The sequence below is a fragment of the Erinaceus europaeus genome, chromosome 9, assembly GCF_950295315.1.
Source record: "Erinaceus europaeus chromosome 9, mEriEur2.1, whole genome shotgun sequence".
NCBI classification, from domain to species: domain Eukaryota; kingdom Metazoa; phylum Chordata; class Mammalia; order Eulipotyphla; family Erinaceidae; genus Erinaceus; species Erinaceus europaeus.
In genome coordinates, this window is record NC_080170.1 from 110,600,929 (window position 1) to 110,624,323 (window position 23,395).

The 23,395-nt window shown below is 42.9% G+C and overlaps 1 protein-coding gene and 1 long non-coding RNA gene across 6 annotated transcripts in view; one reads left to right on the forward strand and one right to left on the reverse strand.

The window, feature by feature from the left end:
* Positions 1-408: 408 nt before the first annotated feature.
* On the reverse strand, positions 409-5,855 carry LOC132540480 (uncharacterized). 2 transcript variants are annotated; one of them, XR_009551681.1, is made up of 3 exons: positions 5,583-5,855; positions 2,536-2,654; positions 409-735 (listed from the first exon to the last, which is right to left on the reverse strand). It is a non-coding gene; the product is annotated as an uncharacterized LOC132540480 (long non-coding RNA). The 2 variants fall into 2 exon arrangements; XR_009551680.1 differs by lacking the exon at positions 2,536-2,654.
* Positions 5,141-23,395, forward strand: part of MASP1 (MBL associated serine protease 1) — an 80,109-nt gene continuing 61,854 nt past the window's right edge. The window contains exons 1-2 of one of the 4 annotated variants that reach the window (XM_060198530.1): positions 5,141-5,487; positions 11,457-11,688. In XM_060198530.1, coding sequence (XP_060054513.1) covers positions 5,483-5,487; positions 11,457-11,688 — 237 coding nt within the window. In that variant the 5' untranslated portion in view covers positions 5,141-5,482. The remainder of the gene's footprint in view (positions 5,488-11,456; positions 11,689-23,395) is intronic. The other 3 variants (XM_016192385.2, XM_007532733.3, XM_016192386.2) reach the window with 3 other exon arrangements.

Sequence of the window (23,395 nt, forward strand, 5' to 3'; positions counted from 1 at the left end):
GGTGTGTCACCACCCGGCCCCCTCTTCCTCTTTTTTCATTTTGTTTCATTCTTAGAATATGGGTCTAATACCTGGAACTGTAGGAATGTTTTTATAACTATGAGGTGGCAAACATGAAGCTAAGATCTCATAATAAGCTACTTGAGTAGAAATAAAATGTCCCAGGCTTTCCTACCTCCTGACTTTTCTTCACATAAGGAAAACTAACTCTAGCTTTTGCAAGCATTCTTCAAGGTGTCTCTTATTACCTACCAAACAGAATTTTAACTGACCTAGTATTTGTGACTTCTCTGTGTGTGGCACCTGAAGGCAGCTTATCCACCAATTACATGACTCAAGCTTGGGGCACACTTCTGTCAGAGAGCCTGTATTAGTTTGCTAGGACTACCATAACAAAGGACCACAGACTGTCAAGCATTAGTAGAAATTTATTTTTCACAGCAGTTCCAGATCACAGAGTTGGCAAGTGTTTTAAGCAAATTCAAGATCAAGGTATTCGTTCAAAGTGTCTCTCTTTGATTCACAATGGTCTCCTTCTCTGTGTCCTCATGTAGTCTTTCTTCTCAGTCCTTTATGTCTTGAGATCTTCTGGACACCATTTGTGTTGGATTAGGGCCCATCCTGGTGATCTCATTTTGAATTTAAACACCTCTTCAAAGTCCTCTCATCAGAGATTCACATTCTGAGGCACTAGAGGTTGGACTGCCAAGGAGTATACTTCAGCCTGTAACATAACTTAATTATTTTGATTATGTCTGTTGGCTAGTTGTAGGGCGGGGAGTCTTGTGCATGCATGCTTTTACTGCTACATTTTCATTCAGGGAAAGAAACACACACACACACACACACACACACACACACACACACACACACACACACACACACACACACTCACACATGGAGAGAAAGAAAGAGAGAGAGAGAGAGAGAAAGAACCTCCCATATAGTCTCAGGGCTTGAATCTCAGTTGCTTGAAGGATGAGTTATCTCTCTGCAAACTGTTTACTTTTAAATAGAAGGTGTTTTCCCCTTCTCTGAAATATTTTAAACATTTTATTTATTTATTATTGGATAGAGACAGAGAGAAATTGAGGGGGGCGAATAGAGAAGGGGGAGACACCTGCAGCCGTACTTCACCACTTACAAAGCTTTCCTCCGCAGGTGGGGACTGGGGACTTGAACCGCAGTCCTTGCGCACTGTAATGTGCAGATTCACCCTCACCTGACCCTCCCTTCTCTGAAATCTTATTGTCATATGACAACACTATTCGTGGCTGTTCAGGATCCACAGACATTTTCAGGAATCTGTAAATGAATGGAAAGAGTAGGGATTTGGGGCCCGGAGTCCTAAACTCTAGAAGGCCGCCTTTGTGCTGACACACTCTCTACAAACCTCAAAGTCTTCATCTGTAAAAAGATGTGGATTTGGCATGTGATAAGGTATGTAGAAGTATGCTAAGAATATTTCATCACACTTAGGATATTATCAATTATATGATGTGATATTCTATGATATGTATACTGAATGACCAAATCATACCATGGGAGATTTAAAATCACAGATTCAGGAACTTCACCCCAGATTCACTGAATCCAAGGCTCCAGGAAAAGGCTCTTCGGGAGCAGCAGCATATAAATTTCCTACATTATCCACAGGATTTCACAGGCTCTGAGATGATATTGTCTGTCAATATATAGAACAGTCCAACATTTAATTCAAACCTGTGATCTCTGCAGCTATTTATCAGTTTCTTGGATATCCTATGGGAAGTCTGGATCACAGACTCAGCCAACAAAACCCCCATTGCCCAAATGCCTTACATTTTCTAGCACATTTGTGGAATTCCAGAAAGACTCAGCTCCAGAGTTGCATATAATAAACACTTTAGTAGAACATGTAAACCAAGTCTGGTTCTAATGGTAGGAATGCTTCAGCAGTTACTGTATCAGTAGCTCTCTGATCCCTATCCCTGACTCTAACCTAGGGAATACTGAGACCACAGCTGTCATTCTAAACTTTGAATTCTAAATGATCTACTCTTGACTCCTCCATATATGTGTGTGTGTGTGTGTGTGTGTGTGTGTGTGTGTGTATGTGTATAGAGATGTAACTATATATGTAATATACTGAAATAGATTTTAAAACCTTTTTCTAATGATGTTTTAAATTAGTTGAATCGTCTTTAAATCATTTTCTTTAAATACGTATGATGGAATCTTGGATAGTATAATGCTATTAAGACCACAAGTGGAAGGGAGCCATGTGGTGGCCTATATGCTTAAGCACACATATTACCATACACAAGGACCCAGATTTGAGCCCCAGTTCCCACCTGCAGGGCGGAAGCTTTACTATTGGTGAATCAGTGCTGTAGATGTCTCTCCCTCCCTCTCTCTCTCTCTCTCTCCCTCTCTCTCTCTCTCTTCCTTTCATAGTTTTTCTTTGTCTCTATCCAATGAATAAAATATTTTTTTAAAAGACCACAGGTAGAGCAAGTAAACTTCTTGACTCTGTACAGGACATAAATAACCCACCTGCTCAATTCTCCTCTAAGGCCATCCCCTCATCCTCACACCTTCAATCACATGTGCTCTAATGATTTCAGCTGACTCCATCCCTTGAGTTTGCGATAGAGCAAACTGATGTGTCCTCCCTGCCAAGAAGATAGGTCACATTTAGTCTACCCTCACACTCCAATTTCAGTGCTCCCATCTCCCAAGGTTTATCAGTGATACCTCATGAAACCATGGTCCAAAACACAGGACACAGCCACCAATAGGCCTCAACCCAATGGGAAACTGCCCGGAGTCCCACGCAGATCATTCAGTGAGCCACACAGTTCCTGTTTCCATGCAGATTCCATCTGAGCCTTGGCTAACTCCCAGGGACGCGCATATCAGATCTGCAGTATATTGGCAGAACTTTGGCTTGGAACATATTTCAAATGCTTCCCATTGAACATTGGCAGACTTGAAAAAACATGGCCAGGAAATTATTCTGGGAGGCTCAATTGCTCTATGACACTTTACAAGGAGAAACTAAAGGTTTTCCCGCCCAAGCACTTCCCTCTGTAGCCCAAACAAAGGGCTACATTACCCAGGATATGTCCTAAATTAGGACAGGGCAAGCTCAGAATAGAGGGGCTGCCTTGAATGGGCAGGGCCCTCTGCACAGCCCAGTGTGCTTTGTGCCAAGTTCTTTCTCCTTCGGTTTTAAAACCCTTGTGTATTCCAAAAGAAATGTGGTCCATGTGTTTCTGATTCATTTACACTTAAATCATTAAAATGTTGTTTTGAGAGCATTATTTGATGTCTGAGGAGTCTGTAAGGCTTCTTAACAAGACTTTTAGAATTTTTTTTTTCTGAAACAGAAAGCAACATTTTGCTAAAAGAGTGCCAGGACTCAAACCTAGTCTCTCATCTCATGTTGATTGTGATCTCTTAATAACACCAGGGTTCTTCGCAGAGTGATATTGGAATATATATATATATATATATATATATATATATATATATATATATATATCCAACAGAGAGATGGAATGAGGAACAGAGAAAGGTGAATTGGTGAATTCCAGGGGAGATGCAAACACCCATTCCCCCAAATGTGCCAAATAGCGTGATCAGAGGATGCAAACTACATGTCTGTCACCTTGGCTGGGGCAGGTGGCAGCCCTCCAGCAGGTGCACTGCTGAACAGCAGAAAGCGCTACCACGAAAGCAGTCCTCCTTTCTGGCTTGTAGCTATTCCCATTTTCCAGATGAAGAAACTGGGTCAGAGATACGATGCATTAGGTCCAAAGTACACAGCTGTCTTGGATAGAGAGGAAAGATTAGAGGTAAATTCTGACTCTAATGATCTCTGTGAAATACCTCAAACTGAGTCCCTCTGTGGATGTTGTGTGTGGTTTTAAATGTCACATGAATCATGATGGGTTAGTGAGAAGCAATACAACAGAGTGTGCGGGAGCTCTGATTCTTCTCCCATTGTTTTCTAGCTGGGTGACCTCGGGGAAGCTACTTAAACTCTCTGTGCAGCTTCTTTATCTTCTTTATCTACAAAGTAGGCATAATGTTACTGACTGTCAATTTAGACATAAAGACAATTCAAGGAAGTTAAGGACATTGCTAGAACAGTGGTACTCAATACACATTAATGACTGATGGCAATGTGACTGAGGAATAATTAAAAACTGGGTATCCTTGAAGAATTATAGAGCTTCTCTAAGACTCAGATGCCTCATTTATAAAAGAAGTTTAATAGGAAGACCCTCAAAAGTCTTTTGGAATCAGTAAAATCATGCTTGTACCTAGCACCGCACCTAAATTCTCAGCAAAGGATTTTTGGTTTGTTGTTTACTCTCTCTCTCTCTCTCTGTCTGTCTGTCTGTCTCTCTTTCTCTCTCTCTCTCTCTCTCTCTCTCTGTGTGTGTGTGTGTGTGTGTGTGTGTGTGTGTGTGTGTGTGTGTTGGTCTGCTTCTTTGGTTTTTGTACACAGGCACCTCTCTCCCTATTCAGAGTTGGCCCTCTTTGTGGAGGTAATACTTTCTTATTATTCAGCTCAGTTTAGAGTTGAAGCAGCATTTCTCCACAAACCCTGGGTTTAGGCACACATGCAGGCCTCAGTCTTTCAGCACCCATGGGGGTAGGGGGCTCCCTCCGGTCTGGCCTCCACTTCAGCACACTGGAGACAGTGAATAATACTAGAACTTCTTTGAAGTGGGGTGGGGAAGGGAGCTGGCCAAGTGGAGGACCCATACTCCCTCAAATCCTGGGCAGTGTCTCTGTGAACAGGCAAACAGTGGTGTTTGCAGACTGACTGACTGATAGGAGCTGAGAGGCATTGAGACTTTCCTCTCTCCTAGTGGAGATGTTTGAATTTCCTTCTTCATGTGTTCTTTCTGGTTAATTGGTGTTTTTTTTTGTTTGTTTGTTTTTTGCGGGTGCCCTGAAGAAGAACAGAAAACTATACCCAGCCAGCAAAGGAGACCGAAAGGAGAAATTTTACTTTGTCCCCATCCACCCTCCACACACACACACACACACACACACACACACACACACACAGAGAGAGAGAGAGAGAGAGAGAGAGAGAGAGAGAGAGACCTATCTGTGTGTCTCAGTGATTTTATTTCAGGGGCTGGAGCCAGCCACATGGAATAAAGGAGGAGACTGGAGGAGCAGATCTTTAAAAGAAGAAGACAGATTCTGTTCTGTCAGGTTCCTCTGAGTATGTGTAAGAGTAAGCCAGAGGAAAGAGAGCTTGGAGAGAGGGGAAGGCAGAGGGAGAGAGGGGGAGAGGGGATCTGTTGCAGGCAGGGGAAGGCGTGACCTGAATGGAGAATGCCAGCCAATTCCAGAGACACACAGGGACCTCAGAACAAAGATAAGGCACTGCTGACACCACACGGGGGACGAGCTCACAGCCACCTCAGGCCCGGGGGACCAAGGCCTGGCAGCCAAGAGGACCCAAGACAGAAAAATGAGGTGAGTGCCAGGGCAGGCGTGCGCACGGGGGGCCCTGGTCAGGGCCAAGTTCAGGACGCCAGAGAGGGTCTGACCTTGCCTCTGGGCAGACTCACCTGCATGTCCCCAGGGGTGGCGCCAAGGGGGCTCCTCCTAGATCCTCGGGGCTCTGAGAAGGGACACAGACCCAGCCCTTCAGCAGGGCAACTTGAAAGGGAGACTGCAAATCCTGCCCCAGGCTGATTGCCGCCTGGGAAGCTCAGATTTCACCCCTCTGGTCTCAGAGGGTGCAGCCTGAGCGCCAGTGACTTGCCTCCTGGTTGCCCAGGAGGTGACTTTCCCCTGTTGCTCTGCAAGGAGCAGTGGCTTCTCTCTCCCAACACTTTGCGAGTTAGCTCTGTGTTTGTGTGTTTATTCCTTCTGACCGGAAGAGACACTGGCTTCCCCCAAGCTCTACTCTGTGGTTTCTTGAGCTTTCAGAAGTTTGCCAGTGAAAACCCTCAATTTGGAAAACTCCAAACCTGTCCCCATTTTTACAGTTCTCTATAAATTTCTGCCTTTCTCACTGAAATCAGAGGCAGCTGGTAGCACACATCCTGCTAGGAATTGCACCAAATGCCTCTTAAAGGGATACTGCAAATTTTAAAAAGAGAAAAAAGAAAAATATGGTGAAAGAAAGGTTTTTAATTCTCCTTGTTTTTAAGCTTTTCTACATCTCCGTCTCTGCTTAGAAATGTAATCCTTCTATAAATGTTCCAACACACTCCTCAAAGTGCAACCACTGTGATTATTTTTACAACTTGCAAGTGTAAATGCTAAAAATGCAAAAGGAAAAACACCCTGCATGTGTGACAAGTCCTTCCACACCTATCTCCTCCTCCTCTCTCTTTTTCCATCCAAAAGGGTTTTCTATTTGTTTCCTCCAGCAAAGTTGCCTAGTAACTTTTCTGTCTCTCCTTCCAACAAGGGGCTTCAGACTGTGCTAACTCTTCAGCTCCATGTTACCTGTGACTCACAGGGCTTTAAGTCAGTCTTCTGAGTCTTTTTTAAAGCCCACTGCCATCTCACTCTGGACATCCAGCTTCAATTTCTATCTTCTCTGTGTAGTGTCAGTTTGATTGCTCTGTCATCTCTAGAACCCCACCCTACCATTCAATGCTTTGGCTCTGGCCAGACTCTTAAGACTGTCCAACAATTCTGTGTCTTTGTATTCGCTCAACCCTTAATCCAGAACAGCTATCCTTCTTGTCTGACTGACTGTTCAAGTTGATTCAAAGGACACCTCCTCTTTCCTAGACCACAGCCCTCCAAGCAACCATCACCTCCTTTGTGTTGTCCCTGTCCTGTGAAGCTATGCCTCTGATTGCCTTTGTACTATCTCCCTGTTTAAATGACCAACGTTCCTTAAGGTCTAGACTCTATGTCTTACTAATTTTTGCATAACCAGTTCCTGGCATCATCTTTGTCTCTTATTAGGCATTCCATACTGGCTTGATTACATTCAGTTTTTGGATAGCAAAACTCCTACCTGGAAAGTGCTCCACAACTAGTCTTTAAAATAGGTTGCTTCATGAGGATAAGGTACTTCAGAATTTGAAGAGGAAAAAAAAAAGTGTATTTGGGGACTTTATTAGGCTCTGTCTCATTTGGTCATCATATTTTGTATTAAATCTTTCTTTATGGAGAATTGAAGTTAAAGGCAGTTAAGTAATTTACTCAAAGATACCCTGATGATTTTGAACAAGCCCAGACTACAAAGTGGGTTCCAAGTTTAGGAATTTTTTTTCTCCTGTCTCCAACCAGACGCTCAGCAATGTGTATTATTCAACACAGGCAGCTCCCAATCCTAGCTGCACATTAAAATCAGCTGTGGTTCTTTGAAAAATGCCAATGACAAGACCTCACTCCAGACCAATTAAACTTGAATCTGTCGGGAGGGAATTTGGTATCTTTTTTCTCTTTTAAAAAATTTCCACATAAAGCCTTGGTGCGTGCTTTTTTTTTTTTCCTCACAGGATTAATTGCTTTGGCAAGATGCCTGGGTATGATATGGGCATGGACCCAGCTTCCTCTGTGAGGCTTTGTTATTCTTTTCTCCTGTACAAGCTAATTCTCCATATGGTATTGGGCACAACACGTCACCTCATGGGATCTCCTTTTCATCATCTGTCAAATAAGGATTTTGTCAAAGAGTAGTTCCTTTCAATCAAAAGCAGGCATAGTGTAATGTAGGTTGGAGTGAAGGAAGTGGATGGAGAGAAGAGAAAGTCTTGCTCATTCCACAATCACGGATGTACACAGGCGTTTGTATGCATTCCTGATGGCCCGCTCCTACAGTGGAGCCTAGGAAACCCCAGCTTCTGACATTTCAAGAAGATGTAGTTCAACTTTTAGATTATTTGTAGAACAGAGAGCAGGTGTCAGGAACTGTACACCCGGTGCCTGGTACAGAAGAAACTGAAAAGCATTCAGAGAGTGTGATGGGGAATGAAAGCCACCACTTCCATGCTTTGATATGCAGTCCCTGAAGCAAGCAAGTAAGCATATGCTCAAGCCCATTGTGGGAAAGGAGTTATTTGGTTCATCTGTTGGAAACTACTCTGAGATGCAAACAAAATAGGACAGAAAGCATTGCAGACCTCACTCCCACACCAACCAGTACCTAGCAGGCCTCTGAGCTGGGCAGGGCTCTCAGCCCATCAGACCAGTGTTAGGAATCACACCATCTTTCCCCTGTGGTCTGGAAAAGGCAGTATTGGAGAAAGTTGACCTTTCAGCCTTGCATAATCTGGGTATCCTATTGCAGAGAAGAGTGACTTGGGAGCCAAAGCTCATTCCTAAACACTGCTTTTTGGGAAAGCAACATGATGGAGTAATCATAACTAATGTTTGCCTAGCGCTGAACAGTTCAAAAAGCACTTTACAACCTCCTTTACTTTAATAGCAGCCTGAAGGGTAGTCATCACTATCACCACTCAGTGGATGGAAAACCTGAGACCCTGTGTGACTTCCCCAAGTGGGACAGATAATTAAAGCCAAAGAGTGGATTTGAACCCTGCTCTTCTGACCCAAGGCCAGGGCTCACTCTTCCTAAACCAGATGTGAGCAGGACACCCAGTCCTGTCAACCACAGTGATTTTCTCACTTGACTGAGGAGCTGTCTGGCCCTGCACTAGGATGCTGGGCTCCATTCTCCTATGCCCTCACTAAAGAACTTGGACCTTGCATCTTCTACCTTCCTTGTTCTCTGCTTCTAAGGTCTTCCCTCCTCGGGTCAGGTTTTTGTTTGTTTGTTTGTTTTGTTTTTTCCCCTGACTATTATGGCAAAACATATTTCTTTAGTTGCATCTAACATCCTTCTATTAAGGGTAAGTGGACAATTTCTTTTTACTTTTAAAATAAAACTTTTTTATTTTTATAGAAAAATATAATACCTGATCCTCCTAGGCAAAGTTAAGCATTTCATATACTCAACAATAATATTTAAAACTTTCATAGATTCCCTTCAGCAATAACTACTGTTAATACCCCAGGATATACCCTTCTGTGCCTTTTTGCCCTGGTATATTTACCTTTCATGTAAATATATTAAAAAGCAAAGTGATCAATGTATGAAGATATGGTTGTCTTATCTTTATACACTCAGAAATTCTTGTGTATGCTTATATATATGAATATATGTATTTTTGTACTCTGGACAGAAGGTTGGAGGCAGCAACTTCCTGGATAGTAAAAATATGATTATTAACCTGAAGATACTGATCGAATTTCCCAGCATTGACTTTTCAAGCTCTATCTGACTCTGGTCCCTCATTCATTCATCATCTATCATGTCCCAGCTCTGTAGTAGATATTGTGTGTACATGGACTCTGAATGCTCACATGAACTCTGTAACTGACATTTTGATCCCCACTTTACTTATGATGAAGCTGAAAATCAGAGTGACTAATAATCCCAATTTTCATAGTCATTTAATAGGATAATTAGGATCTGGACCCATACCACCAGAGGTTAAGTCTAAAGCATTGCAGCATGATGCTTTATTAGAGTGATATATTCTGTGAAGGGATGGAAATCTCTGAGCTGGATGGTAAAGGATAAAAAGAATAGGTAAGGACAGGGGTTTAGGTGAGCATGGCAAGGTCGCCTGCCAAAGCATGACTTGCACTGGATAAAGCTGCCCAGGCAATTAAGAGAAGATTAAATATGGTCTTGTAAGCCGTACTAGCAACAAATGTTTCACCCTACGGACAGTGGACCACTGTGGTCACATGTGTTTTAAAAAACTCAACTTTGGGACCAGCAAAATAGCTCACTTGATAACATGCTGCTTTGCCCTTTACACAACTCACATTTGAGGCTGGAACCTACCACTTTAAAGGAAGCTTCTGTGCTGTGATAGTTTCTCTCTCTCTCTCTCTCTCTCTCTCTTTCTCCCTCTCTCTCTCTCTCTGTCTTAGGTATGTCTTAGATATACTCTCCCTCTTAGATATCTTAGGTATATCTCTCTCTCTAAGAAAGAGAGAGATTGGGGGCCAGGCAGTGGTGCACTGAGATAAGTGCACATATTTCTATGCACAAGGATCTGGGCTTGAGTCCCCATCTGCAGAAGGGATGCTTCATAAGCAGTGAAGCAGGTCTGCAAGTGTCTTTCCCTCTCCCTCTCTATCTCCCCATCTCCTCTCAATTTCTTTCTGTCCTATAGAATAATATGAAAAAAAAAAAAAAAAGGAAAAAATGGCTGCCAGGACCAGTGGATTTCTAGTGCCAGTACTGAACCTCGGTGATAACCCTGGAGGAAAAAGAGAAAGAGAGAGATCAATTTTGGTGGGAGATTGTCAGATATTATAACAAGGGAGAAGAATGTCATTTTGGATGTAATAGTAGTAGGCCAGATAAAGAAGTTTAATCTAATTGCTTGGAAAGAGGCAGATGGATTTCCCAAACACACGAAAACCAAATCACTAGGACTTAAAAAGAAGTTTATAAACCAAGGTTAAGATGTTGAGTTCAAGGTCCCGGAGTCTTACAGGGTATAGTGTGGTGTATGGTCATCATGGTGCTCTGACCAGCATTGATCATTCTGCCTCATTATTGCATCAGTCACTTTGGTTGTATTTTGTAAGTTTTATTGAGTGTTCTTGCCCCTTATGCAAATTTAAAAAATTTTATTTATGTATTTTCCTTTTTGTTGTCCTTGGTTTTTTTTATCATTGTGGTTATTATTACTGTTGTTATTGCTGTCATTGTTGTTGGATAAGACAGAGAGAAATGGAGAGAGGAGGGGAAAGTAGAGGGGAGGGGAGAGAAAGATAGACACATGAAGACCTGCTTCACCACATGTGAAGCGACCCCCTGCAGGTGAGGAGCCTGGGGGGGGGGGTCCTCGAGTTTCACCCTACACTCCCCCATGCAACTTTTACCAGTTCATTATCTCTGATATCAACAACTGGAAATAGGCTGTAGGGTTTGGAGCACTTAGCAAATTGGAAAAAAAAAAAAAAAGCTTCGTGCTCATTCAGTCTTTATTTGAGATATTACACACTTTGATTTTTTAAAAATTTATTTAAGGTAACATGAATCTTATCAAGGAGTATAAGTCTCATCTCAATATTACATCATTTTTCTTTTAGAAATATAAATTAGGAGTTTATGGCTCTTAAATTAAGCTGAGTAGAAGGAGTGATATCAACATTCACATAATCATGAAATTTACATTTCAGCAGTAAAGTAATATGTGCCAGAATGAGACCCAAATGTGGTACTTTCTGGGGAGATTTAACACCATAAACAAATCTTCAAACGGGTAAAGCTGGAAAAAAGAATCATAGAAATCATCCACTTCCTGTTTTCCTGTAAGCAAGACTCAGGAAGAGTAGCTGTAGCAGGGCAGGGCAGACATGCTGAGAACATGGTCTTCAGGCTGCCAGTTTTGTTCAAAGGTGAAGACCTGTGTCCATGAATCTAAGCAGATTTATTTGGTTTCTAGGTGGCTCCTTCTCTGTTACACCCTGTGCTTCTCCTTCTTGAAGACTTCAGCCCACACTGTGGAACTGAACACTATGTTTGGCCAGATCCAGTCACCTGGCTATCCAGACTCCTATCCAAGTGACTCTGAAGTGACTTGGAATATCACTGTCCCGGAGGGATTTCGAATCAAGCTTTACTTCATGCATTTCAACTTGGAATCCTCCTATCTTTGTGAATATGATTATGTAAAGGTAAGACCCTGGATGTTCCTTAACTGGGTCAGTGGGTTGGGCTCTCTGCTGAAGAGTCATCTAAGAGTTATAGACAGGCTCCCAGATGAATTAAAACCTGGCCCACCCTCCTAGCATGGCAGCACAATGAGACAAAACACGGTGGAATAAACAAACATTGAGTATCCTGGGTGCAGGATAAGCATTAGAGCTAGAAAGACCATGGTGAGAACAGAATGGCAGCTGTAGCTTAGTCAAATACAGCCCCACCTTTTTCTGTCTGATCTCAGAATGTTTAATGTTTGGATTTAAGGTCAGCTTAAATGTAATAAGTATTAGAAAAGATAGACACCTGAGTGTATGCTAATCAGACTGAAATGTAGTTATCAGTATATCCAAAGCTGAGGCAATAGAAAGTGTGGCCCAGTTCCCTAAGAAGAGGTCAAGTGTGAGGACATGATATATAGTAGTAGAAAATGGGAGGTAAGGTGGAAAGGTGATACTGGGCTGAGATACTGAAGAAACTCCAGTGCTAAAGAATTTGAGATTCAGAGGCTGGATGGTAACTTACCTGGCTGAGTGTTCATGTTACAATGCACAAGGACCTGGGTTCAAGCCCCCAGTCCCCACCTACAGGGGGGAAAGTGTCACTGAAGGTGAAGCAGTGTTTTAGGTCCTCTCTCTCTCTCTCTCTCTCTCTCTCTCTCTCTCTCTCTCTCACACACACACACACACACACTCACACCCTCCCCTCTTGATTTCTGGTTATCTCTACCTACTATATTAAAATAAAGATAATAAATTTTTTAATAATTTGAAATTTATCAAAAATTGAGTTTTTATGGACAAGGTACAGTGAGAGAATTAACATTATCAGAAGTAAACAAACAAATAAACAAAGTATGAGGAAAAGAAATGGCAAATGGTTACAGCATCAAAACAGGATTCCCTAGAATTTAATAAGGGCCCACAGTGTCATGACTGGGGAATGATTCTCTTTTCAAAGTAGGGCTGATAGAGTGTGGGACATTTATGAGAAACAACACTCATGGAAGTTTTAACTAAGTCAAAAAGATGTGGAGACAGTGGCCGGGTGTTGGCACATCGGGCTTAACGCACACATTACAGTGCAAAAGGATCGGGGTTCAAATCCCCATAAGAAGCGAAGCAGTGCTATAGTGTCTCTGTCTCCCCTTCCCTCTGAATTTCTTTTCGTCTCTATCCAAAATAAATATATAAAAATTAAAAATTATATTTAAAAGATGTGGAGAACTAAGGCACTACATTTATTTATTTGTTTGTTTATTATTTGATGGGTTGAGAGGAAAGAAGAAATAGAGAAGGAGGAAGAAGGGAGATGCCTGAAGCACTGCTTCATCACTAGTGAAGTAGGGATAGAGGGCTTGAACCTGCATCCTTGCGTTTGGTTACATGTGTGCTGAACCAGGTGTAGCACTGCTTAACTACAGGACTTAGGATCTTTCTAACTTTCTGGAAGAGGGCCTCATCAAATCACTCTAGAACAGACTTGTCTATTTTTTTTTTTTACAGTTTCCTTAATCTATGGTTCAGTAATTCAACAAAGATTAACCTTGTATTAATCAGTATGCAGAAAAATGTAGGGAGTCTAAAAAATGCTTTTACATTCATCACATCATTCAACATTTAAAATGATCCCATGAAACAAATCCTACCAGCCCATTTCACAGGTAGAAAAAAAAATGCAAGAAGGTGAAGCAACTCACTCAAGGTTGTACAAATAGTAAACGGTAGCTCAAGATTCCAATCCATGCCTTGTAACTTTGAACCAATGCTTTTTCAGTGCCACCAAACTATTCACAAGCTACGTGGTATTAGCCCCAGGAAACTATAGGTATTTACCAGGTCATGGAAAGAGGAAGTCTAGGAAGTGGGCTTCTAGTGAGGCCCAACCCTGCAGAAACTGTTTCAAATGATGACTGTTGCTTACTATATATGTTGGGTCTGTGTGAAATATACAATAAACTTTCTGTGATGAAAATCTCTCCAAAATTGGTTCTGCACAGCAGAACTTCTCAATACCAAGACTAGAGGCACTGTCTTAAAAATTATGGTATCTTAGCATCTCTGACCTCTACCCACTAAATACCAGTAGCACTTCCCTTTCAGTTGTGATAACAAAAATGTCTCTGGACAAATTGTACTCCTCAATATCCTCAAGACAAAATCTCCCCATTTGAGAACCAATGTTCCTTTTGGAAGTCTATGCTAGGAACTATAAAAGTCTGGGATATAAAAATCTGGCCTCTTGCAAAGAGAAAAATTGTCATTGCACAAGACTGAAAAGAGGGAACAATAGTAAAAGACTGACATGTAAATAATGAGAAATAAGTGAACTGGATGTTCCAAGAGGTAGTGGGACATGCTAAGCTACACTGACATACAGTTCTATATAAATATACAAAAAACAAACAAACATGGAACCTACCTCTCAGCATTGTGAGGCTCAAGTGTATGTGTTCATATATGTATATGTGTGTGTGGTGGTGGTGGGGTTATTTACTGAAAGCCCAAGTGTTTATCCTTTAATACAGAACTTTCTAACAAAAAGGTCTTCCAAAACATACATTTAGCCTCTGCCAAGACCAAACTCCAGAAGATGGACTGTGGGTAGGGTTTACTAGGTTGAATATTATCTCCAAACCCATTTCCCCAACAGGTGCTGGCCATAAAATTAAGGAATTCTAGAATATTAGGGTTAAGAGTAGTCTTAATCAGACGGGAAATGGTTTAATACAATGATGTTTTCCATAGATTGGGACAAGAATAGATCTAACCTTTGTAACAAGCCTCAACTGTCTACAAAGTTTGCCAGTGAAGATGCTTGCTTTTATTAGTAGCTGAGGTTTCAAAACTTTGGAAATTGCAGATTTTTCTTTTCTAAAGCTGTAACAATAGCTTAGTGTCACTGTTTCCACCACCACCCCCCACCTTCACTGCCAGAATTAACTCTCCGTTCGGATGCACTGAGCAGTCGTTTCTCACAAATTTTCCTTCTGTTTAGACAGATGCCAGGTTTGACCTTGTTAGGACTTCTTTTTCAATATGATAAGCACACAAGAGAGGATTTAACTCATTCATTTGCCCCCAACTAAATTGAGTTTCTTGGCAGGGCAGATTAAGGAGCTGACATCAGTTGCATTCTGTACTGGGGAAAAAAAAAATGGCAAAGTATTTACAAGGGCAGCCATAGACTCCAAAGACCTCTTCGAACAGTGGGCTAAAGACACTGGGTGTTTTAGCCACAGCTTGGCTTTGCTGGCTGCACAGGACTTTGGAAATTAAAGATTTTTATCCAGGGTGATGAGACTTACCTGAGATCCAAAAAGATGAATCTAGGGGCCGGGTGGTGGTGCACCTGGTTGAGCACACGTATTACAAAAAGATGAATCTATGTAGGCCCTCTGGAAGGGCAGCCTGGTCCTGGATGTTTGTTTAGAGCTCAAGAAATAGTCAGTTGCTCCCCAGCTCTGCTGCTAAGTCCCATATAACTAAGGATAGGTGAGAAAAGTCCCATGGAAATCTCTCTGCTCTCAAGTGAGGCTCATGATTTCTGGGTAAAGAGACAGTTTACGGGCTCGGGCGGTGGCACAGTGGGTTAAGCGCACATGGTGCAAAACGCAAGGACCGGCGTAAGGATCCCGGTTCGAGCCCCTGGCTCTCCACCTATAGGGGAGTCGCTTCACAGGTGGTGAAGCAGGTCTGCAGGTGTCTATCTTTATCTCCCCCTCTCTGTCTTCCCCTCCTCTCTCCATTTCTCTCTGTCCTATCCAACAACAAACAACATCAACAATGGTAATAATAATAACCACAATGAGGCTACAACAACAAGGGCAACAAAAGGGGGAAAAATGGCCTCCAGGAGCGGTGGATTCATGGTGCAGGCACCAAGCCCAGCAATCACCCTGGAGGGGGAAAAAAAAAAAGAGAGAGAGACTGTTTACTTGAGACAGGTCAGAGTTGGAGCTGCCCACCTGAAGATCCCTCCTAGCCTCACATTTCTGATCTAGATATATATTTTCCCTTTTTTGTTTGTTTGTTTTAGAAGGAGGAGTTGTAGAGAGATTGGGAAACTGCCTTTCTTGGCTTGTCTTGCTCAGTGAACTTCCTTTCAGAAAAACACTATCCCTCTCCATAATTATTTTTCATGTCTTAAATGAAAAGGTGAGGTGAGATGAGCTCTAAGCTCCCATCAACTTCAGAATTTGAATGCTGTCCTCCTTGCCAGAACTTTCCACAGGATTCTACCAAACCCTCCTGATTAAAAGAACACCAGAAACACCCAAGAAATCCCAATAGCACATTGCAATGACCATAAAAGTTTCATGACCACAAGTATTCCAGTAAGAGCCTACTTGCTAAGGATTCCCTAGTGATGTGCCACTTAGCAAAATGTAAATATGGCATCCTATCACACACACACACACACACACACACACACACACACACACACACACACACACACACGGAAAGAGAGGGAGGGAGACCCGCATCTCTGCTTATAAATTCCCCTGCCAACCCCTGCAAATGGGAACCAGGGGCTTGAACCTGAGTCCTTACACATTGTGATGTGTGTGTTTAACCAAGTGTGCCACCACCTGGCCCCAAGGGAAAATTCCTTCTTTTTTTTTTTTTTTTTTTTTTCATCATAGCACAGATCAGCTCTGGCTTATAGCGGTGGTGCTGAAGACTGAGCCTGGAACTTAGGCATGAGATTCTCTTTGCATAACCATTATGCTATCTACCCTCTTGCCCTCCATCCTTTTCAAATCCTATAGTGGCATACTACCCTGTTTGGGATGTATTCACTCAGTTCCTTCATTCTTCTTGCAGTCCTAGGGGTGGGTTGAAAGGACCCTGCCACCCAGAGAAACCTTTTCCCACCCAGCACAAACACACATGCTCACTCAGGCCCACCACAGTGGAGATGGGCACTGGCCACCAGTGGCCTGAAAAACAAGGAGACTCTAAGACTACAGTCTGGACGCTCTCATTTTATAAAAATTAGCCTGATTTTCCACAGTCCTTGGTCTTCAGGACAGATGCACAATTGAAGATAGCATTTACTTCTTCCTTGGAATGTGGCTGCAATGTGTAGGTTCCTACAATGTGTCGACTAGGCTTAGAACCACAGCTGGACAACGCTGCAGTGAGGCACACAGCGTGGACCCTGACTAGGGCGTTCCAGAGAGCCAACAGGCCTGGGCCATAGTAATGATCTCACTTTTCCAGGGAGTAGACCCAGGGCCTTGCCTATGTGCAATGCCACCATTGAGCTGCCTCCTTGGGCCAATTTTTTTCCCCATGGTTTATTTTAAAAAGAGGAGAAAGAAGTAGGAACAAACAAGGAAAGAAAACACAGCACTGTTGTGCTATCCATGGAGTTCCTTCTAGTGTGACCCATGGTGCTCCCATGGGGTGCTGGGGTTCAAACCCAGGGCCATGTTCTTGGTATGGTATGTACCAGGTGAGCTATCTTCCAGCCCAGGACAACCTGGATTCATATTATTATGTACTTAATAATGTCAGGCAAGTGACTCTAGTCTGTCAAGTACAGGTAGATGAGTCAGATGGAATCATAGATGTACAGAGCTGTGTTACCTTATGCACACATTACCACAGAAACCAGGTTTGAATTCTGTGATCCTCATGACTAAAACCCAGAGAAGGACATTTTATTGGGCTAAGTGATACTAGGATCAGATCATCTATCTCAAGACTCCCAGTCTTCTTCTTTAAAAAAAAAAAAAAAGTAACAATAGATTCTCATAGTTTAGAATTCTAAGTTCAGTGAGAAGCAAATATCTGCAGTCAATCTTCTATAGCATATACAGAAGGGACTCCCCCCCCCCCGAAATGCAATAAATTTTAGTTCATTTGGTTGAGCATGAGGATGAAGTAGTTGTCATACGCTCTGAAAAGAGCCCTGGAGCTATCATTACTGAAAGAGGAACTTGAAAACCAGAGCCACCAAGGGGATAGAAGATTCACACATCCTGCTTTCAAGTTTACTTGGTGGCATCTGTTGAGTGGAAAAGGAGACAAAATCTACCCCCAGTTTTTATTCCCTCTCCCTTGCTCTTTTCTTTCTCACTGAATGCATATAGTTCAACTGTCACCTGTTAAGTGCCAGTATGGCATAAATCACTGTCCCCCTGTTAGCTCTGTCCCTGGGGTAGTCAATACTTTTTTCTTTCTTTTCATTGTTAGCCCTTTACTTACAATTCTCCTTCCTCTCACCTAGTTTATAGCAGTAGCCTCCTAGGTGCCAACTAGCTGTCAGCCTCTGCCTGTCCAGGTGGCCCTCCATCCGCATCCAGAGAGATACATTACTAAAGCACTCCTTTGACTATGCAGCTCTCAAGAATCCCCTAATTGTTTATAGAATATAGTACTGGTATCCTATTAAAAGTCAATGCAGAGGGGGCTGGGCGGTGACACACCTGGTTAAGTGCACACAGTACTATGCAGAAGGACCGTGCAAGGACCCGGGTTCCAGCCCCTGCTCCCCACCTGCAACGGGGACACTTCATGAGTAGTGAAGCAGGTCTGAAGGTATCTATCTTTCTCTCTTCAGTCTATATTACACACACACACACACACACACACACACACACACACACACACACACCCTCCCCTGCAATTTCTCTCTGTCCTATTGAAGAGAAAAAAAAGATGGATAGGTGGATGGAAGGAAAGGAAGGGAGGGAGGGAGGGAGGGAGGGAGGGAGGGAGGGAGGGAGGGAATGAGGCAGGGAGGGAGGAAGGGAGAGAGGGAGGAAGAAAAATACACCAGGAGCAGTGGATTTGTAGTGCCTGCACCATGCCCCAGAGATAACCTTGGAGGCAAAAAAATAAATAAATAAAAAATACAAAAGCCAGACAATAGCACATCTGGTTGAGCACACACAGTGCAAGGTCCCCAGCTCAAGCTTCTGTTCTCCACCAGCAGGGCTAAAACTTCATGAACAATGAAACAGTGTTGCAGGTGTCTCTCCCTCTCTCCCTCTCTGTCTCCCCTTCCACTTTCATTTTCTCTCTGTTCTATGCAAATTAAATTAAATTAAAAAAAAATTAACAACAGTAAGAAAAAGAAAAAAAATTTGCACTGTATACCACACCAAAGACTAGGCCTGCAAAGATGACTAAGATAGTACCTGCCCAGAAGGGATTCACAATGTAATGTGAAGCAAGTATATAGCAGTATATAAGAGCTAGGAACGTATCACAAGGAGTAGAAGACAGTATGTAATTTGGGAAGTGATCCTTTCCGGGTGACCAGGAAAGACTTCAGAGGGATTGGTGTTGGAATCACATCTTGGAGGGGTAAATAGAACTTCAGTGGTGCAGTTCCCTAAGCTTCTTGATCTCTCTTAGCATTGGCTTCACCATTTGTTTAAAAACATCATGTTTATAACAAAACAGTAGCTCCCTTCCAGGTTGTAGAAAGGTATAAATGAAGTGATGATGAAAAAGTAGAATCAATACTACTAAAGGTAGCTGTGTTCAGTAGCTCAGAGATTAGACTTTCGAGTCAGGTCCTGCCTCTGAAATAAGGATGCTGGTGTATCTAGGTGATGGCCAACCAGTTGAGTGAACACATTATCATATTCAAGAACTCAGATCCAAGCCACTGGTCCCCACCTGCAGGGGAGAAGCTTCATGAGTGGTGAAGCAGTGCTGCAGGTGTCTTTCTCTCTATCTCCCTCTCTGTTTCCACCTTCTATCTAAGTTTCTTTCCATCTCTATTCAATAAATAAATAAGTAATGTTAAAAAAAATAGGGATGGTAATAATAGCATCTATTTCAGTAGGTTAATGTGAATACTAGGTGAGGTAAATGCATTGAGGTAAATGACACCTACATGTATAGTGCTTATACAAAAGATTTTTATGCCCCAGGCTTTAAGGTCCTAGGTTCAATCCTCAACACCAGCAATGGGACCAACCCAAGCCTGAGCTGAGCCATGTTTTGTTTAAAAATAAACAGAGCTGGGGGTGGAGGAGAGGCCGGCAGTGGCACACGCAATTAAGCACACACAGTACAGGAGGACCGCACAGGGAACTCACTCCCCACCTGAAATGGAGATGCTTCGCAAGTGGTGAAGCTGATCTGCTACTGTCCGTCTTTCTCTTTCCCTCTCTACCTCCCTCTCCTCTCTCAATTTCTCTCTGTCGGATGGGATAAAATGGAAAAAAATGGGGGGGGGGGCACCAGGAGCTAAATTTTCCTGGTGCTGGTGGTAACTCCCCCCGCGATAACCCTGGAGGCAAAAAACATGAATGAATGAATGAATAAATAAATAAGTAAACAAACAAACAAAGCTTGGGAGATAGCATAATGGTTATGCAAAAGACATTCATGCCTAAGGTCCCAGGTTCACTTCCCAACACCACCAAAAGCCAGAGCAGAGCAATTCTCTCATCTCTCTCTCTCTCTCTCTCTCTCTCTCTCTCTCTGTCTATCTCAGTGAATCCTTCTCCCTTTACCTTTCTTTCATTAGAAGGAAATAAAGCAAGTATCAAAAATAAACAAATATCAATAGAAGTGCCTAGCAGGGGCTGGTCAGTGGCCCAGTGGGTTAAGTGCACATGGATCCTGGTTCCTGCCCCTGGATCCCCACTTCCAGAGGAAGTAGTGAAACAGGTCTGCAGGTGTCTTATCTTTTTCTATCCCTCTCTGTCTTTCCCTCCTCTCTCCATTTCTCTCTGTCCTATCTAATAACAACAACAATAATGACAAAAGCGATAAACAAGGGCAAAAAACGGGGTGGGGGGATATGGCCTCCAGGAGCGGTGGGTTCCTAGTGCAGGCACCCAGTCCCAGTAATAACCCTGAAGGCCAAAAAAAAAAGTGCCTAGCAACAAAATGATTACTTTATACGGGGGAAACAGACTACAAACTTTATTCATAATTCAATTCTACTGCAGTAAGGTGGTGGCCAACACAATCAAATAGAGCAGGGTAACTAGGCTGTAAGAGTTGAGAAGGGAGTTAAGATTTACCTGTGCTGGCCCCAGTGATTCTCACTGAAAGATGTTTGAGCAAAGACTTGAAGGACATAATGCTGGGCTCCTGGAGTAAACAGGGTGAAGGATAGAAGAGAAAGTGACCGGGATGACAGATGACACTAGGGAACAGGTGGGAACTGGGAGATTCTAGGTATTGACAGGCAAGGCGGGTTTTATGACCTGCTCTCACGTCAGTGTTCAATTGGACTTCCTGAGGACAATTTTAATGTCCAATTTGTGCAATTGTGAAAACTGAAGCCTGAAGACCATGGGGTGCTTATAAATGATTAACGACTGGATCTGGACTGGCGGACAGGATGGACTGGAGGACTGGGGAGATGAGAAGCAGCTGTGCATTGGCTATTCAGACACAGATACTTTCTCAAAAGTGTGGGCAGCAGTGAAATACTAAAGTCACCAGGAGGCGATGAGTTTTATAATGATTTTCTCTTGATGTAATTTATTTAATGAACCATTTACGAAACTTTATTTTCAATGATGGGTGTGTTCAATGGCAAAGCAGTAAAAATAAATAAATAAATAAACAAACAAACAAACAAATAAATAAATAAACTGCAAAGTCAACATTTGGGATTGTAAAATGGTGGAAGCTCTTGGGATCTTCGGGCACCAAGGGCTGGGGAGATTAAAGTGACTCAGGACATCTGAATGACAGTACAATGCCCAGACCCTGTGGTTTGCTCCCTACCCTAACTTCCTAGAAGGATTTCCACAAAGGGATTTTTGGGAGGTGCTTGTGGGTGGGGGCAAAACACAGTCCCAAGCAACACAGTGGGAGCCCCCACATTCCAGGGAGCTGCTTGGCGACACTGGCAGGGGCAGTGTGTCCCTTCTCTCCACTCAGCTCTGACTTAATCATGGCTTCTGCAGGAATCCCAACTGTGATTTACCTTCAGTCTGGCTGCCACTCAGAAGAACACAACAAGGATTTGTTTTTTTACGTGTCCTCTGGCTGTTTTCTGGTCCTGAACTGTTTGGGGCCCAGCTTCCCAATGGGTGATTTACATGTGAAAGAGTCAAAAGGGAGTGGTTCACAGGCCGAAGACTGAATCAAAAGCCATTAATCTCAGGCTTTCCTGAACCCCCAAACCCCACCCCAGTCCCAGTGAGAGGATGGGCTCAAGCTGCTTCTCATCTGCACATCATTGGTTTCCCAGGCTCCCAGACACCCCTCCCACCCTGCTTTCTCCCTGCAGCTTCAAGGCGCACCCCATTTTTCTCCAAAGCCCTCCTGGTGAATATGCAAGCCTCCTCCTAGGGGAAAGATTCCAAAGGAACTATCAGCCTAGTCTGAGACTTCACAAATTACTAATGGGGGGGGGGGGAGGGCAGGCTGTGGAGCACCTCCTTAAGCGCACATAGCACAAAGATAGTACAAAGTGCAAGGACCCACGCAAAGATCCAGGTTTGAGGCCCCAGCTTCCCACCTGCAGGGTGGTTGCTTCAAAATGGGTGAAGAAGATGTGTAAGTGCCTATCTTTCCCTTCTCTCTCAATTTTTCTCTGTCCTATGCAATAAAATGAAAAAAAAAAAATGGCCTCCAGGAACAGTGGATTTATAGTGCTGGCACTGAGCCCCAGCAATAACCCTGGAGGCAGAAGACAACAACAACAACAACAAAAAACCCAACAACAAATTATTACTGTATGCAATGCCTTCTTAGGGGCTCACCCAATGCTTGAAGGTAATTAGCCTAACAAAATTGCTATCAGTGTTTTCATTCATAAAGATTTTTCCACATTAGGGATATTTTCTCCTAGGTTGTAGTCCCGAATATGGTTCTAAGGAAGAGCTTTCAAAATCAAGAGTAATCTGCCATAACCTGATCTGTCTTAGAAGGGAGTGAATAGCTCATCTTTGCAAGTGATTGTGAAAAGATGATAATAATTTTCATTAAGGGTTTGATAGAAAGGTAAGATATTATTAGGTCAGGTTATTTTCAAGATGAAAAAAACCCATGGACTTGTGATTCATATTTTTACCCTAAATGGTTCCTTACTCCCCACATCAGTTATCTTTTACTGTGTACTCAGTCACTCCAAAGTTCAGTAGCTAAAAGAAGGCCCCTCCCTATGCTGGGACTGGGTGGTGTCAGGCCCAGCAAAGTGCACATGTTTCCATGAGCAAACACCTCGATTCAAGTCCATCATCCCCACCATAGTGGGGAAAGCTTAACAAACAATGAAGCAGTGCTGCAGGTGTCTTTCTATCTTCCCTTCCTTCTCAATTTCCCTTAGTCCTATCAAAAGGAAAGAAAAACACTTCAATTTTTTTTTTTTTAAAAAAAAGGGCATCCTTTTAATTATTAAGTCCCAACTCTGTGGTCAGACGTTCTGTGTGAAGTTCAGCTTTTACTAGATTTGCCTAAAGTCGTTCATGTGGTTACAGTCATTTGGAGGCTTAGCTGAAACCAGAATAACCAAGATGGCCTCACTCACCCACCTGCTGCTTGCTGGGATCTGTTAGCCGGTTGGCCACTGTGGTAGGCCACTGGTGGGGTCAATCATCTCTGTTCTGTGTGACCTTGGTTTCCCTAAAAGGACCTATAAGTCTTCTTCACATGGTGGTTTCAGGGCAGTCTTTCACACTGGAAAGTGCTACAAGACCCCTTGTGAGCTGGGAGACCTATAAGACCCCAGCACCCTGAAATGATGTAT